The sequence below is a fragment of the Spironucleus salmonicida genome, chromosome 7, assembly GCF_000497125.1.
Source record: "Spironucleus salmonicida strain ATCC 50377 chromosome 7, whole genome shotgun sequence".
Lineage (NCBI taxonomy): Eukaryota > Fornicata > Diplomonadida > Hexamitidae > Spironucleus > Spironucleus salmonicida.
The window spans coordinates 1,282,291-1,296,926 of record NC_090602.1 but is presented as its reverse complement, the minus strand read 5'-3'; the positions used below and the strand labels follow the sequence as shown (position 1 = coordinate 1,296,926).

General features: G+C 37.6%; 12 protein-coding genes and 1 pseudogene across 12 annotated transcripts; 7 read left to right on the top strand and 6 right to left on the bottom strand. All coding sequences in view use genetic code 6, as the record gives it.

Moving 5' to 3' along the window:
• Positions 1-212: 212 nt before the first annotated feature.
• On the top strand, positions 213-563 carry SS50377_27542 (Histone H2B; the record flags this gene model as incomplete). Its single annotated transcript, XM_067911327.1, has 1 exon — positions 213-563. The coding sequence occupies one exon, from the start codon at positions 213-215 to the stop codon at positions 561-563; it is 351 nt and encodes a 116-aa protein (XP_067762014.1).
• Positions 564-1,395: 832 nt separating this feature from the next.
• On the top strand, positions 1,396-2,235 carry SS50377_27541 (Selenium-dependent molybdenum hydroxylase system protein, YqeB family; the record flags this gene model as incomplete). The annotated part of the gene is made up of 1 exon (XM_067911326.1): positions 1,396-2,235. The coding sequence occupies one exon, from the start codon at positions 1,396-1,398 to the stop codon at positions 2,233-2,235; it is 840 nt and encodes a 279-aa protein (XP_067762013.1).
• A 227-nt stretch (positions 2,236-2,462) lies between these two features.
• SS50377_27540 (Histone H2B) lies at positions 2,463-2,813 on the top strand (the record flags this gene model as incomplete). Its single annotated transcript, XM_067911325.1, has 1 exon — positions 2,463-2,813. The coding sequence occupies one exon, from the start codon at positions 2,463-2,465 to the stop codon at positions 2,811-2,813; it is 351 nt and encodes a 116-aa protein (XP_067762012.1).
• Positions 2,814-2,826: 13 nt separating this feature from the next.
• On the bottom strand, positions 2,827-4,056 carry SS50377_27539 (tRNA 2-thiocytidine biosynthesis protein; the record flags this gene model as incomplete). Its single annotated transcript, XM_067911324.1, has 1 exon — positions 2,827-4,056. One exon carries the CDS (start codon positions 4,054-4,056, stop codon positions 2,827-2,829), a length of 1,230 nt encoding a protein of 409 aa, XP_067762011.1.
• A 99-nt stretch (positions 4,057-4,155) lies between these two features.
• Positions 4,156-5,823, bottom strand: SS50377_27538 (Vacuolar ATP synthase subunit B; the record flags this gene model as incomplete). The annotated part of the gene is made up of 1 exon (XM_067911323.1): positions 4,156-5,823. One exon carries the CDS (start codon positions 5,821-5,823, stop codon positions 4,156-4,158), a length of 1,668 nt encoding a protein of 555 aa, XP_067762010.1.
• Positions 5,824-5,900: 77 nt separating this feature from the next.
• On the top strand, positions 5,901-7,109 carry SS50377_27537 (uncharacterized protein; the record flags this gene model as incomplete). Its single annotated transcript, XM_067911322.1, has 1 exon — positions 5,901-7,109. The coding sequence occupies one exon, from the start codon at positions 5,901-5,903 to the stop codon at positions 7,107-7,109; it is 1,209 nt and encodes a 402-aa protein (XP_067762009.1).
• A 988-nt stretch (positions 7,110-8,097) lies between these two features.
• SS50377_27536 (uncharacterized protein) lies at positions 8,098-8,844 on the bottom strand (the record flags this gene model as incomplete). The annotated part of the gene is made up of 1 exon (XM_067911321.1): positions 8,098-8,844. One exon carries the CDS (start codon positions 8,842-8,844, stop codon positions 8,098-8,100), a length of 747 nt encoding a protein of 248 aa, XP_067762008.1.
• Positions 8,845-8,917: 73 nt separating this feature from the next.
• Positions 8,918-9,166, bottom strand: SS50377_27535 (uncharacterized protein; the record flags this gene model as incomplete). Its single annotated transcript, XM_067911320.1, has 1 exon — positions 8,918-9,166. The coding sequence occupies one exon, from the start codon at positions 9,164-9,166 to the stop codon at positions 8,918-8,920; it is 249 nt and encodes an 82-aa protein (XP_067762007.1).
• Positions 9,167-9,196: 30 nt separating this feature from the next.
• On the bottom strand, positions 9,197-10,558 carry SS50377_27534 (Kinase, WNK; the record flags this gene model as incomplete). Its single annotated transcript, XM_067911319.1, has 1 exon — positions 9,197-10,558. The coding sequence occupies one exon, from the start codon at positions 10,556-10,558 to the stop codon at positions 9,197-9,199; it is 1,362 nt and encodes a 453-aa protein (XP_067762006.1).
• A 193-nt stretch (positions 10,559-10,751) lies between these two features.
• Positions 10,752-11,684, bottom strand: SS50377_27533 (Serine/threonine-protein phosphatase; the record flags this gene model as incomplete). The annotated part of the gene is made up of 1 exon (XM_067911318.1): positions 10,752-11,684. The coding sequence occupies one exon, from the start codon at positions 11,682-11,684 to the stop codon at positions 10,752-10,754; it is 933 nt and encodes a 310-aa protein (XP_067762005.1).
• Positions 11,685-12,115: 431 nt separating this feature from the next.
• On the top strand, positions 12,116-12,697 carry SS50377_27532 (uncharacterized protein; the record flags this gene model as incomplete). The annotated part of the gene is made up of 1 exon (XM_067911317.1): positions 12,116-12,697. One exon carries the CDS (start codon positions 12,116-12,118, stop codon positions 12,695-12,697), a length of 582 nt encoding a protein of 193 aa, XP_067762004.1.
• Positions 12,698-13,102: 405 nt separating this feature from the next.
• SS50377_27531 (Hypothetical protein) lies at positions 13,103-13,471 on the top strand (annotated as a pseudogene).
• A 32-nt stretch (positions 13,472-13,503) lies between these two features.
• On the top strand, positions 13,504-14,634 carry SS50377_27530 (Transmembrane domain-containing protein; the record flags this gene model as incomplete). Its single annotated transcript, XM_067911316.1, has 1 exon — positions 13,504-14,634. The coding sequence occupies one exon, from the start codon at positions 13,504-13,506 to the stop codon at positions 14,632-14,634; it is 1,131 nt and encodes a 376-aa protein (XP_067762003.1).
• Between the last annotated feature and the right edge of the window lie 2 nt (positions 14,635-14,636).

Genomic DNA, 14,636 nt, shown 5'->3' with positions numbered 1-14,636 from the left:
TGCCTGCCTAGGTGCGAAGTCATTAAGTCGCCGTTGTAGGATGAAGTGTACACAAAAGTAGACTCAGCCATCTTTGGGCTATTTCGCTTTCTCCCGAGTATACGAGGTATATGCAATATAATAATGTGGAGTATAGTGATTTCGCAAAAGTGAGCCTGCGCAAGTGACTAGGCCCAGGTGCCTAGATTGGCATTTCCACTCCACTATTTAAAATGTCCCTTGGATCCGCCCCTGAAGCCAAAGCTACCCGTAAGATGAAGAGAGTAGAGACCTATGGTACCTACATCCTCAAGGTTCTCAAGGCCTCTGATGCCTTCCAGGGCAAGGACGCTGACTGTGGTGTCTCCAAGCAGTGCATGGCCGCCATGAACTCCATGGTCAACGATCTCTTCGAGAGAATCGCCTCCGAAGCCTCCCAGATCGCCAGACAGCACCACCGTAACACCATTGGTAAGTCCCAGATCACCGCTGCCGCCAAACTCGTGCTTAACGGTGGTGAGCTCTACAAGGCCGCCCAGTCTCACGCCGAGTCTGCCATCTCCAAGTATTCCTCCAACAAGTGATTGTACCCGTTTCTCATTCATAGCCCATTTCCGCGAACCAGCCGTAGTCGCGCCCGTCTAGGAACCGCCGGATTCTCCCCCTTTCGCTCTCCTTTCCACCTCCCCGTGCAGCGAAGTCGCACTCGGCTGCGTCGGAGCTCACGAATTCCACCGCGAACGCACCGGTGAATGCCAGCACGTCCCCCTGCGTGCAGTCCAGCAGCGGCCGGATCACGCGCTCCTCAACTGATGCTGAGGGTGTGAAGGTGTGTAGCAGGATAAATTCATCGGTTTGAGAAAATTGCCAAAGAACAAAAAATGTAACAGTAGTGTTTAAGCTCTATCATTGGAGGCACAGATAAAATGATGATTAAATATCGAAAATTACGAGTGCCAGTCAGGAGTACGATATAAATTTCATAAACGGCTAGTATAAATAAATAAAATGAAAAACTCTAACTTTTCTCCAGTATGAAGCTTAAATATAAATTAAGGCCATTATTTTAACTGGAACCACCTGTCATTTGTTTTCTATATATCATATATTTCTATAAGCCTAAAAGGACACTATTGCGTTAGTTACTAATGTGAAATTACGATCATGGCTTCAAATCTTCACAAATATTAAGGGCTTCAACAATGTTGCCTATAAGACTTAAATGCAGTAACAAAGTTGAGCTAACACAATCAACGGATAATAAAATCAATTTGTGGGATAGAATTTTGCATCGTTGAATTGTACATAGGAGTCAATAATGGTGGAAATCATTGCAGTGAATGTGCAGGCATTCTATGTTTAATTTCAGATGTAAGTGGAAGCCGTTATTATATATTGATTCATATATTATTTCGAATGAGAGTCCTTGTAATCGGTGCGGGAGAGGTTGGCACTGCCGTGACCATCTACCTGTCCCGGTTATAAATCACAGCATTCTGCCTAGAACTAGATCATCCCACTTCGCTAAAGCGAATGAAAAGCTTTTGCTAAGCGGTTTTTGTAGGAGGATTCGAGGTAGAGGGGGTAACTGCACGTCGGGTAACGACGCTAGAACAGCTTAACAAGGCCCTAGTGGACAATATTATACCGGTTTTGACGAGTTCGTCTAAGTTTCTATCCGATATCTAATATGATATTGTTGTTAACACCGCACCCACCCAATTCAAATTCCAAGGGGTGACAATTTCAACCAATTGGGGAATAGAGGGTCTAACGGCCAGTATTGTAATCTAAAAGTCGGGGCGCTATGCGGGAACACGCTAGAAACAGTAGAAAATGTCGGAGCCAGAGCTAATCGGTGGATATTCATTCGAACGCGAGGCCCGCGCTGAGATCGGCGGGAGGTGGACAGCAAAACGAGGGATTGGAGAGTTTGTAAAAATAGGAGACCCGATAGGAGTCATTGAGTCTGATGAGGGGGGCCTGTAGACAGAGTCCGGCGAGTGCCTCAACCGAAAAATGGATGCTGTGACCCATCGCCGAGGCCAGCTCAGCGTATGTGCGCCTGTATCTGGACTGCTGTTAGGTCTACTTGAGACAGGGGCTGTAGTCTTAAAGAACCAGCTGCTGTGTGAAATCGACCCGCTATGCGATGCTGCGTTCGTGTACACCTTGAGCACGCGCGCCAGGTGTGTCGCCGGCAGCGTGATTTGTGAGTTAATGGCGTGGTAGAGCATCAGAGATCGTGCTATCTGACTGACCACTGGAGGCTGCCTGCCTAGGTGCGAAGTCATTAAGTCGCCGTTGTAGGATGAAGTGTACACAAAAGTAGACTCAGCCATCTTTGGGCTATTTCGCTTTCTCCCGAGTATACGAGGTATATGCAATATAATAATGTGGAGTATAGTGATTTCGCAAAAGTGAGCCTGCGCAAGTGACTAGGCCCAGGTGCCTAGATTGGCATTTCCACTCCACTATTTAAAATGTCCCTTGGATCCGCCCCTGAAGCCAAAGCTACCCGTAAGATGAAGAGAGTAGAGACCTATGGTACCTACATCCTCAAGGTTCTCAAGGCCTCTGATGCCTTCCAGGGCAAGGACGCTGACTGTGGTGTCTCCAAGCAGTGCATGGCCGCCATGAACTCCATGGTCAACGATCTCTTCGAGAGAATCGCCTCCGAAGCCTCCCAGATCGCCAGACAGCACCACCGTAACACCATTGGTAAGTCCCAGATCACCGCTGCCGCCAAACTCGTGCTTAACGGTGGTGAGCTCTACAAGGCCGCCCAGTCTCACGCCGAGTCTGCCATCTCCAAGTATTCCTCCAACAAGTGATTGTACCCGTTTCTCATTCATAGCCCATTTCCGCGAACCAGCCGTAGTCGCGCCCGTCTAGGAACCGCCGGATTCTCCCCCTTTCGCTCTCCTTTCCACCTCCCCGTGCAGCGAAGTCGCACTCGGCTGCGTCGGAGCTCACGAATTCCACCGCGAACGCACCGGTGAATGCCAGCACGTCCCCCTGCGTGCAGTCCAGCAGCGGCCGGATCACTCGCGTCTCCCCGTCCACCCCGTCGATCTCCGGGGTGTATAGTCCCCGGAGCGGAAAAAAAGCGCCATTGTGCATTCCGGTCATCAAAATGGTCTCTACCGAGTCCTTTAGATGGTGACCAAGCGCTAGAAACGCTGGTCTGGACTCCAGGAGCGCAATTCGCCGCGCGCGAGCACATGAGGCGCATAACGAGAAGTCCTGCGGGACAACCTTTTTAGTCACGATTTCGAGTGGAATTCCGAAATAATCAGCCACTTTCTGCACCCTTTCCGTCGAAAATCCCGGCAGCTGCGGGTCGAAAAGCTGTGCCTTGAGAGCAAAATCGAAGCGGGGCTGCAATGCCTGTAACGTTAGATACGTCGCCGCGGAGTCTTTTCCACCAGAAAAAGCGACCAGAATCGTCTTTTTTTGAGGTTGCGCGGTTGATAAAATGCGGCAGGCTGAGTTCAGCAGTGCGGGAGGGACACCTCCCAGCGGCTCTGGGAAGCGGTAAAATGGCTCAATTTTGACCGGTTTGGACAGCTAGAATGCTATCAGTGACTTCTGTAGATTAGAGATCACCGAATAGTTGACATGGACGGACTTCTCCATAAACGGCGTGAAGGGCATCGCCGTGAAACTGAAATCGGCCTGTTCGGCCTGCTCCTAGAGCTCTATGTCGGAAATCTATGAAAAGAGGTAAAAGTGAGATTTTTCAAAAATTTGATCCAAAAAACTAGTAATTAAGGCATTTTTGCTGAGCAGGGAGACGTACAGTGCGTTTTCAGGAGGTATATTAGGTGTAAGTGCCAGGTGATAATTTTCAACTATCAGTGAGGCTTCTTGGGTGATTTGGTCTCCGGAAACTGTTAGAGTGAACTGCTTTTGCTGTTTAGCATTGAAATTTTGGAGAAGAAAAATCATTAAGGCCGAGTTTGTATGTTCGCCATTAATGATAAAATACAGATTCTGAATCTGTTGATTTGAAAAATATTGGTAAAACTAATTCTAAATATGAATTAATAAGCGTTTTTATGGTTTAATTTTCATTTATGAGGAAGTGAAAAAAGATAGTATTTGAACTAGAGTAAATATATATACAAAATTATAATTCTATGTAACGAAAATACGAAATAGCAAAATAAAACATCACTTTCTGTAAAATTATTCGATAATGTCATTTGGAATACGTTACAAAAGTCTTTCAGGGAACATTCTAAGGATTCCCCATGCAATGTCAAGAGATTCTTAAATAGATCTATCTTCGAACTAACCTTGTTTGAGGAATTTAGTCTCAAACTCATTTAAGAATGCAAGATAGATTTTATCATCAGCGCTAAGAGCGTCCTCACCAACAATTTATTTGATGTTTTATACTTCCTAGGCTAAAGCATAACAATAATATAACTAGTTAGAAACATCTTGATGGTCTTTTCTAGACATACCTTCACCGATAGCTGACTTCATTAAACGTGAGAGAGAAGGTAGGGGATCTAAACAAGGATACAACCCCATATTTGATAGTTTACGAGAAACAAAAACTTAACCTTCAGTAATATAACCAGTTAAATCGGGAATAGTGTGTGAAATATCATCGTTTGGCAGTGTTAAAATAGGGATCTAGGTGATTGAGCCAGAATTTTCATTCTTTCTAGAATAAATAATTAAATTCTTATATTAAGTAGGATCTTTGTTGAAAGCTTCGAAATCTGTAAATTCAGTTATCTTTTCGACTTTAACATCTTCATCAGTAGCAGTATCTTTGAGTTCAATTTTACCATCCTTTTATAATTAATAGATATGATGCATGTTAACCTTAATATTTTCTACTTTAAATGAATTAGTATTAATCATACCAATTTACTAAACATCGTTCCCGTTTCTGATACCTAAAAACCAGTTATTCTGATCAATTCTACCAGCACGCTCATAAATAGAAGCTAAATCAGTATATAAATAACCAGGATAAGATTTACGACCAGGTAACTCTTATTTTTAGATTGAAATTTAACGAACTGCATCAGCGTATTAGGTCATATCAGTAAGAATAACTAATATATGATAATTATGTGTAAATGCTAAAAATTCAGCAGTAGTTAAAGCTAAACGAGGCGTCATGATACGTTCAATTGTAGGAGAATTAGAAGTATTTAAAAATAAAATAGTACGCTAAATAGCACCAGATTATGTGAAATTCTCCTAGAAAAAGCGAGCAGCTTCATGTGTTAAACCCATACCAGCAAATACGATAGCAAAATTATCATCACCAGAACCAGCTTTGCGGCCATCAACATCAACAAGCTTAGCTTAACGACAAATTTAAGCTGCTACTTCGTTATGAGGCAAACCAGAGCCAGAGAATAAAGGAATCTTCTGGCCACGGGCAATAGATGTCATGACATCAATACAAGATATACCAGTTTAAATCATTTATTTGGGATAAACACGTTTACAAGGATTGATTGAAGCACCTTCAACATCTAAATACATTTCAGGAATAATTTCAGGACCATTATCAATTGGACGACCCTAACCATCAAATACTCTACCTAACATATGTTTAGAAACACCAATCTACATAAGTTCACCAGTAAGTTCAACTTTAGAGTTTAGTATATCTAACTTTTCAGTACCTTCAAAAATTTAGACTACAGCCTTATCTTCTAAAGTTTCAAGCACTTTACCAGTACGTTTGGTACCATCAGGTAATAAAACGTTCACTATTTCTCCATATGTTGGGTTTTTAACTCCTGTGATAGTAACAAGAGGTCCATTAATCTTAGAAATAGTGGCATAGGTAGTAGATGGAATTAACATTTAGTGGATTTGATTAAAACGGAGAGTCGAATGTAATTAGATTTATATAATATTATATATAATTTCAGCAGAAAAGAATGAATTCAACATGCAGTAATTGTGGTTCAAATAATACGAAAATATCAGATGATATGACTAGCATTATTTGTCTTAATTGTAATTAGGCATTTGAATCTTAAGAACATGTTGTTTCTTAAGAATAAGTAACAATTTTAACAACTTTATAAAACATATAGTTGAAAATGATGAATTAAATATAGACAGAATCTGTCCGAAAAATCAGAACCAAAAAGACCGCATCAAAATAATTGAAACCGACAGTACTTATAAAATATGCACTCAATATGTTACCATAAGTAGAATAAATTATAGAAAAAATATAATTATTAAAGCACTAAATTTAAGGAAATATATTTCTAGAATCTATTTTATAAGAGTTAATTCCAGAGGATAGTCTTAGAATTGCAATTTCAGAACTTAGATTCAAAATTATGCAAGGTGGTCCTAAAATAATAACAAATCTTTTAACTTATCTTCCATCGTATATCACAATTCCATAATATACTATAAAAGAAAATTTACAACTATAGATTACACCAGAGTTATTACTATCATTTCAGTTATAAATTTTCCCATAGACATTATATTTCTTATAATAAAAATAAAGTCGGGTAAAATATGAAACATCATTTCTAATCACATTATTACGACCCTTATAGTTATCTGTATGCTACTAAAGAAAACATTATTTAGAAATAAGTTACATTTTGTCAAAAACGCTGAGACATACATTTATTATTTAATTTTTATAATAAATAAATTAAATTTATGAAACATTATAATTATCTAAAAAAAATTATTGTATTTATGAATTAGCACTATCATTAAGAGATATCTCTATTTAAAGGAGTTGTTGCGCATACTTCATTTTTTCTATCGTTATTTTTTATTTACTTGGAGGGAAACTATCATAAGTTAAAGAAATAACAAATAAAAATGATTAGCAATTATATTTTAAAGTATTTTAAGAGCAAAACTAGAATATTTAATCAATAATCTAATTAAAATAATAGTAAATAACATAGTCTGGTGATTTGTTTTAGTAAATAAATGTTACAAATATTAAAAGTACATTCACCATTGGAAGTATTGTATAGATAATAAATTAGCTGGACTCGCAAGATCGAAATAACCTTTTTCTAATTATCTAAATTTTGAATAAGCATGTTAATAACAAGTTCCATTTTGAATATTTCATTAAAAATATTTAGATACTATTAAAGTGAGTATATAATTTATATAGTTTATGTAATAGCATGCGAAAGTAAAAGAATTAATATTCTACCTAGAGAACTTTGCAAGAATTATTACATTAAATTCATTAAACTCTATAAAGCTTACAAAATATCTAAAGAATCGTGTTATCCACGTATAGTCATTCAGAGATACTTTATATTTTTTTTACAAAAAGATTAACTGAATCAATGCTTAGTTCTGCATTTAATGAGATTTCAACTGATCTAAATTCCTAAACTATAGAGTCATAGGCTGCGGTACTAAGTAAAATGTTAAAATTTCCGAAATCAATTTAGAATATGTACTAAATTCCACCTGAACTAGTTATCTCATATCACTTTTAATTACTGCCATCATTTATAGCTCATATTTTAAATACAGAGCCATATATAAATAGTTCTATAATATCACTGATGCACATAATCCCCCTATCAAATTTCAACCCAACAACGTTAAAACCGCATTATCTTGAAATTTCTTTTATTCTCTAAAATTACATTTTACATAATAATTTAGTCGCCTTTTAACACGAAATACACGAAATTCACAGAAATTACCACTTAACCGAGAACGATATTTACGTGTATAGCCTTCAGTAAACAATTTATGGTGAAGATTTATTCGCCTGCGCTATAGCGCTATATCTGATTGCAATTGTCATATTTTACTTACACGACGGAGACATTGACGAATTACGCGCACTGCCCCAAATGGGAAAAGTTCAAAAGACTGTATTTCAGGTCCCCCGCATCGAGGCGTCTTTTTAACCGCATGCGCGCGCCGCACCCAACGGCTATTTTATAACACCAAAAAGGGGGAAAACGCTCACTGCCGCCCCGCTAACAGCGCTACTGAACACCCTGCAACCCCACCAGAAGCATAATTTTTTCCTCGTTCTGGAGACGATTTCGAGCAAGATTTATAAAGTGTCGCTGGCTCGAATTTTGAAGATCCAGTTCGCTTGAAGACGCAAAACCCTCACTTCAGATTGACCCTTTTGAGCAGCTTCTGGTACTCGCTCTCGCGGGACGCGCTGAGCGCTTTTCGGCGCAGGCTACTCGAGTTCGCCCTCAGCTTCGATCCCTTTTGACACGAGATGAAGGTGGTGCTGTCCACCAGGGGGGCTTCCGCGAGCTCGTTGATGCTCAATCGGTCGACGTTCTGGGCGTCGAAAAATCGCTCCAAGACCTCGACCCCGCTCCTACCGCCTGCGCACGCCTCCAGTACCGTCGCGGCCTTACCACCCAGCAGGAAGCGGATGACTTCGCGCAGCGCTGCCCCTTCCAATTCTGACTTCTCGAGAATTTGTCGCGCCTGGCGGTTCAGGCTTGCCCGGTACTCTGCCAGCTTCTAAAGTTCTAGGGATGCGTTGTACGCGTTGCTGAGTGCTTCTCTGAGCTCGTTTGGGTCGTTTGTATTGGGGATGAAAATGTCGCGACTGAGCGGGTTTGAAGATACGAGATGCTGAGAATCTGACGGGTTTTTAGTTGGGGAAATAGCCGTTGGCTAGGGGATAAAATTTTAGAATTTCTAGGTCTGAACAGCGAGGAAATTGTCCAGGAACTCGGTGATAGAGTTTTTTTGCTAGAGTAAAATATCATGTTTCTTGGGGTCTTTTATCATATTTTAGACCATTTACACTGTATTTAGCGTAGACTCATCGATAGAAGACTTAATATTATCTATTTAAAGGACTTAGTCCAGTTTCATTTGTATTTAATCCATTAATAGAGTGAATTTTGAAGAGTTTATTCAAAACTATATAGATATATCGTGTTAGAGTAAAAATTAAAACGAGTCACGCCCATAGGATACTGTGCAGGCTAGCAATGTTTTGATTTGATAGCCTTTCCCTTATTTTCAACTGTAATGATACTAAGATTCTCTCCTTTAAAAATCTGTTTTATGAAGGATTCATGAAAAAGTCATAACTTTTCATATCGCCTGTTAAGCAAAATAATAACTCCTCGCAGGTCTTATACTCTGGAAGTTTACCAAATATCATTTCCAGTACTTCAAAGCATATCTTTTCTTGTGCTTAGGTCATTTATAATTAAAAATATGAACGTTTACAAATTCACTTTTCGCTTTCTAATATACCTAATCGTATATCTCGCCAAATCGAGTTGAATTAATCAGTTATTAATGATTGATATTGGCTATCAATTTTCCATACTTCCATAAGTTCTTCTACACTATTTTAGACCACATCTTCTTCACTAACAGGCCATTTATATTTATGTTCGCCTACTGTAATCTAAAGTTCTATTATTTTGATACCATTTTTCACATGCAACTTAATTAATTTCACAAATGGGATTTTATCTGCTGTTTCGAAACATCCTAGAGATTTAGAAAAATCTTAAGCCAGCTCATTCTCTTGAGGAGCGTTTCTTAAGATTGTTGAAGTGCTTGATACTTATGTAATTGGTGGATAATTCTAAACTTTCAGTTATATTTATGGGGGTACCTTTTCAACAGATGATGGTGATGCTGGGATATTTAACCGTAGATTACTATTTCGATTAGAAAATCGCAAAGCTCCGATCTAAGGTGTTGAAGATGAACCTATTTCATTATTGAAAATTGTTTTCATGAAAGCAGTTTATAATATTTATGCAATTGATGGTCGCTTTTCGGGTTTATTTTATAAGCAAAGACTGATTAAGTCAGATGCATAAGTATTAGTAATCTTTTTAACACACTCTGGAAGAACACCAGCCATAACTTTATTGTATATTTCCATAGTATGCTTGCACTCTTAATATGGAAATTCTTTGGTGAAGAATTCACACATACACATTCCAAAAGCATAGATATCTACCTTTTCAGTATACTACTAGAAATAAATTTCAGGAGCCATAAATTCACTGGTGCCTACCATTGACATTTATTTATTATAAACAATTTCTATATCTTAAAATTCTCTAGTTGTTGAAAGACCCAAATCACCAATTTTCACTATATTTGTAGTATAATCATAATATATATTTTAAGCCTTTAGATCTCTATGTAGAATATTCATAGAATGTAAATATTATAAGGCTGATAAAATTTGTCGAGACCAGTCTTAAATGACTTTTAATTTAAATGGGGCATGAATTTTCTTTATGAAATCTCGTAATGAACCCCCTGATATTAATTCAGTAATAAAAATTAACGTATTTTATTCGTTGAACCATTAATGGTAAATTTTAATTATATTAGGATGAGATAGTATCTAATAAAACTTTATCTCTTAAAATATTTTAGACGAGGAGATTGGATCTAATTTTTCTAAACTAACTTCATTCCACGCGTATTCTTTACCATCAAATATATTAATGCATCTAAAAACCCGCTTAAAAGAACCTACTCCGATACAATCTTCATATTTTATATAGGAAACTGCGGGGTTCTTTAAATCATGTTACTATTAAAAAAATTATTGTGGGGGCATATTCGATTGGAGTGGGACGAAATAATCATAGATGTAATATAATTAGATGGTGATTTTTAAAATTTATTATACTAATACACTAATTATTATATAATTATCGATCTATGTATAATACTTAGTAAAAATTGAATATTTTTAAATTACAACAAAAATGTTGATCTACAAATAATAAGCCGTAAATAATCCATATTTTTCACTAGTCCCATCCTGCAGTTTACCCATTCATATAGCTGTCAGGAGGTAACTCCCTTTAATCTGCCGGAACGGCTTCAAATATAATAAAGTCCTATTATTCACCTGTTACCTTCATAATGCTAGCGCTATTTTTAGTTCTATATGCATAGTTAGGAGCAGACCAAACAGTGACCACTGTATCATTGAAATATTTCTAATATCCTTAAATAGCCAATTAATGGGCTCTGGCTATTTAAACCAGATCATTAATTCTTAAGAATTGTTCAACAGCACGTGCACCAAATAAATAACCTGCACCACGATATGAATGCTCCCATTACTCAATGGTGGTTGAAGGGTCTGACCACATAAGATCCGCAAAAGATCCATCAGATGGAATTTCTGATACTCTTTATAAAATTCGGACATCATCAATTGTAGGTAAAGATGGAGATATTCCACCATGCACACAATAAATTCTATCATCAACAATAGCAGCTAAAGGTAAATGATCAAAAAGTTCCATTATGTTACGCCAAATACCAGCATGAGAAAATTTACGCATGCATTCATCAAAGAAACCATAAGATTATGTAACTGCCCTACATTCGTGATTACCTCTAAGTAAAAATATTTTACTTGGATAATTAACTTTTAAGCAAATTAACAGTTAGACTGTCTCTAAAGAAAAATAACCACGATCAACATAATCACCTAAAAATAAATATTGTGAATCAGGAGGTTTACCACCAACATCTAGCATATAACGACAATCATAAAATTAACCGTGTATATCTCCTATAATATTCAAAAAAGGGATAGAATTAACTTATAACACTGTAGGTTCTTCGGTAATTATTGTCATAGCTTCGAAGATCAACTTTCTTAACACATCTTCTGGTAATATTTAACGATCGAAACATTGTTCAAGAATTTGCTACCAATCAGACATGCTTTGTGGAAAGGGAAAATAAACAGTGTATAAATTTATATAATAATATTTTCATATAGTTTGAATAATAATATAAACATATAATAAACCTTATAGTAAAATGTAAAACAGGATTTTACCGAACCCAAAACGCCTAATTAACAATTTCCCTAGCCGTGAGAGATAGATTTTATCAAAATATGTAACTATTTGCTAAAAATCTAATCTTATTCACTAAAGTTAAAATGAGATAATACACGAGTTAACCGAGCAGCAAAAGCAAATATTTAACCCAGATTTCACTAAAGAAATATCAATAGCAGACATTATCTATAACTCATCATCGCAAGAAGCCTGTTTAGCCCAGATATGGAAATCTCTAGAATAAATAACACTAAAATGAGTATTTGCCTATATTATGATATATTATCCAGTATTTATCCTTTCTTTAAATGGAGATACAACTATCATCAAAACTTAGATTTAACCCGCTTTTATAATACCTTACTCTCCCATACACATTCCACGACCAACCCTTTGATATCTAACTATCTTCCAAAGTTGTAGCTACTACACTGAATATTATGTTACGGACTGCCCAGTAAATCATGCAAAATCAGCATGAGATCCTTCCACTATTGAAGTAGGAGAATACACTGTTGATTGCCACCTACACGCCTTAAACTGCAGTTTTTATTGACGAAATCACGCTCCTTTACTCAAATTTTTCATCACAAATCCCTTCGTTCTCACCTCAGAACACAGCTCAAATCCTGCTTTCCTTCGCACGCTACTTCGCAAATACTGACGCCATTTTTTCACTCAACAGCGCGAAAGGCCTTTCCGTTTCCGCTGGTAACTGCGCTAAGACGCTCCTGAATGAGCGCCAAGCGCGCAACTTTGCCGGTAAAAGCCTGAGCGACCTTGCGAAAATGAGCATTGACGAACTTGAAAAGCTGAGCTTCATGAGCTTCCTAAGCGGAAAGGAAGTTGGCAGGAAACTAGATTGTGTGGGCGGGAGTGGAGAGGGGTGATGGATAACTAAAGCATTGATCATATAGTAAGAAGTTGCGATAATATGGAAAATTTGAAAAGTAAGCAGTAGAAGCTATATTGTTATAGGTGTGAAAACTATGCAAAAGTGTTATTACTGAGAATATTTTAACCATAAATGCCTTAATTAGCTTGATGTAATGTAATAAGAAGATTCAATTTAATGTGTTAAGTGAAGGAAAAAAATTAGCTAAAGCCATTTATTTGGCTAGGTTCAATAGGTTATTTGGTTTTGCTTAGAACTAAAAATATTAGAAAGAATGATTTTTGTGTAAAATAGGATATGGTAAGTCTACATTGTATAATCCTAAGAGAAACGAATGATTACTATAAAAACTAGGTAGAATTAGTTCACCGCTGATAATAAGAAGTGATTCTAAAAGTTTTATATGAGGCAGCAGATTCTTGGTAGCGAGGAGCCGGTGGTGCGGGTGTGCTTCAGCCTACTAGCAGGCTTCATGAATTTCGGGGTCGATGTTGCAGGGATTCTGAAGGGGTTGGTGTTAGGATTCTTGGAGAACAAGAACTAGGATAGCAGGCGGAACCAGTACGAAATTAGTTGCGTGCTGAGCTACCTAAAAAATGAGGATATCCTACTGGTTCTAGGCACAGCGCTGGAGGAGCACAAGGGCGCAATAGTAGGGTAGATAGCAGATATGCTTGAATGTATACTCACAATGACCTATGACAAGTTCGATCGGTAGACCGAGATTAAGCTGCTTCTTGAAAAAGTAAAGGGTATAGTATTATTATGATATGAGTTATATTGTCCTTCTACTTCCTAGCAATGATCAACCATCTACCAGTGGCCATTGCGTTATTCATTCTTTTGAACTATATCGATCAGGTACAGTCCCTATAACTTGGCAAGGACTATAGGGTGTATCTTTTTATTTTCATATCCCACGTTCTGCTCTGCGTGTACTACTCCAATCAGTTTAAATTAGCCAGGTACCCGTTCATTAAGAAGATCGAGCTTAAAGTACTGGTATCCAGCCTGTTATTGGATCCCCTTTGGCTAGCTGAAATATTTAAACCAAATTTGGAATACTAGTCTATTGGCGCATTTGGTTTGTTTCTAATTATCAATGGTATGTTGTCATCAGATAATGTGATGTTCAGTATCGGATGTATGATACTACCTTCAGCAAATCCCCTGATATCTGTATTCACTTTGCTCCTGTTTTGGAAGGAGCTAGTACGCGCCCAAAAGATTAAATTAATATTACTATCGGCAATCTCACTGATTATTCACATATTTTATTTGAAAGATTTTAACCTAAACTATCTTGTAACGACAAAGAGCCAAGAATTCTGGCTGTACTACAAACTGTCCAGTACCAGATTCTAACCATACTACAGTTTGATCAGTATAACGCTTATTGGGGCTGTCCTTCTCTTGCGTAATAGGCGTATTCCGTAGATGCACAACCTTATTTACAAGCTTACGTTAATCTCCATCATTCTCAAATCGATGTCCGTCTATAAATTCGACGCTTGTTTCCTACAGATCATCTTTTATTCTCTCACTTTGATCAATAAAAACCTATTCTTCATTCCAATCTACTCTAGCTTTGTGTTTCTGGTCGTCTACCCGAAGATATACAAAAGTTGGAAAATTGGTATTGTAATCGCTGCGTCGTACGTCCTTTTCGTTGGAGTGTTAACACTTTTGTCAAGTTTTTACAAAAATCACATCTTCCGGTAGCAACGCATCTTAATGTTCTTGTTTTCGTTCCTACCAATCACCATAGTGGTGTTCTCCTTCTTTGGAGGAAATATAGTTCTGCTGATCCTTCAGGAAAGCTTCGAACTCTTCTACTTATTATTGATTTTCATCACAATATTAGTTATATACCTGATTACTAATGGTGAGCAGGAGGAGTCTTTTTGGTAGAGCTCAGTGAGTGATTAGTGATA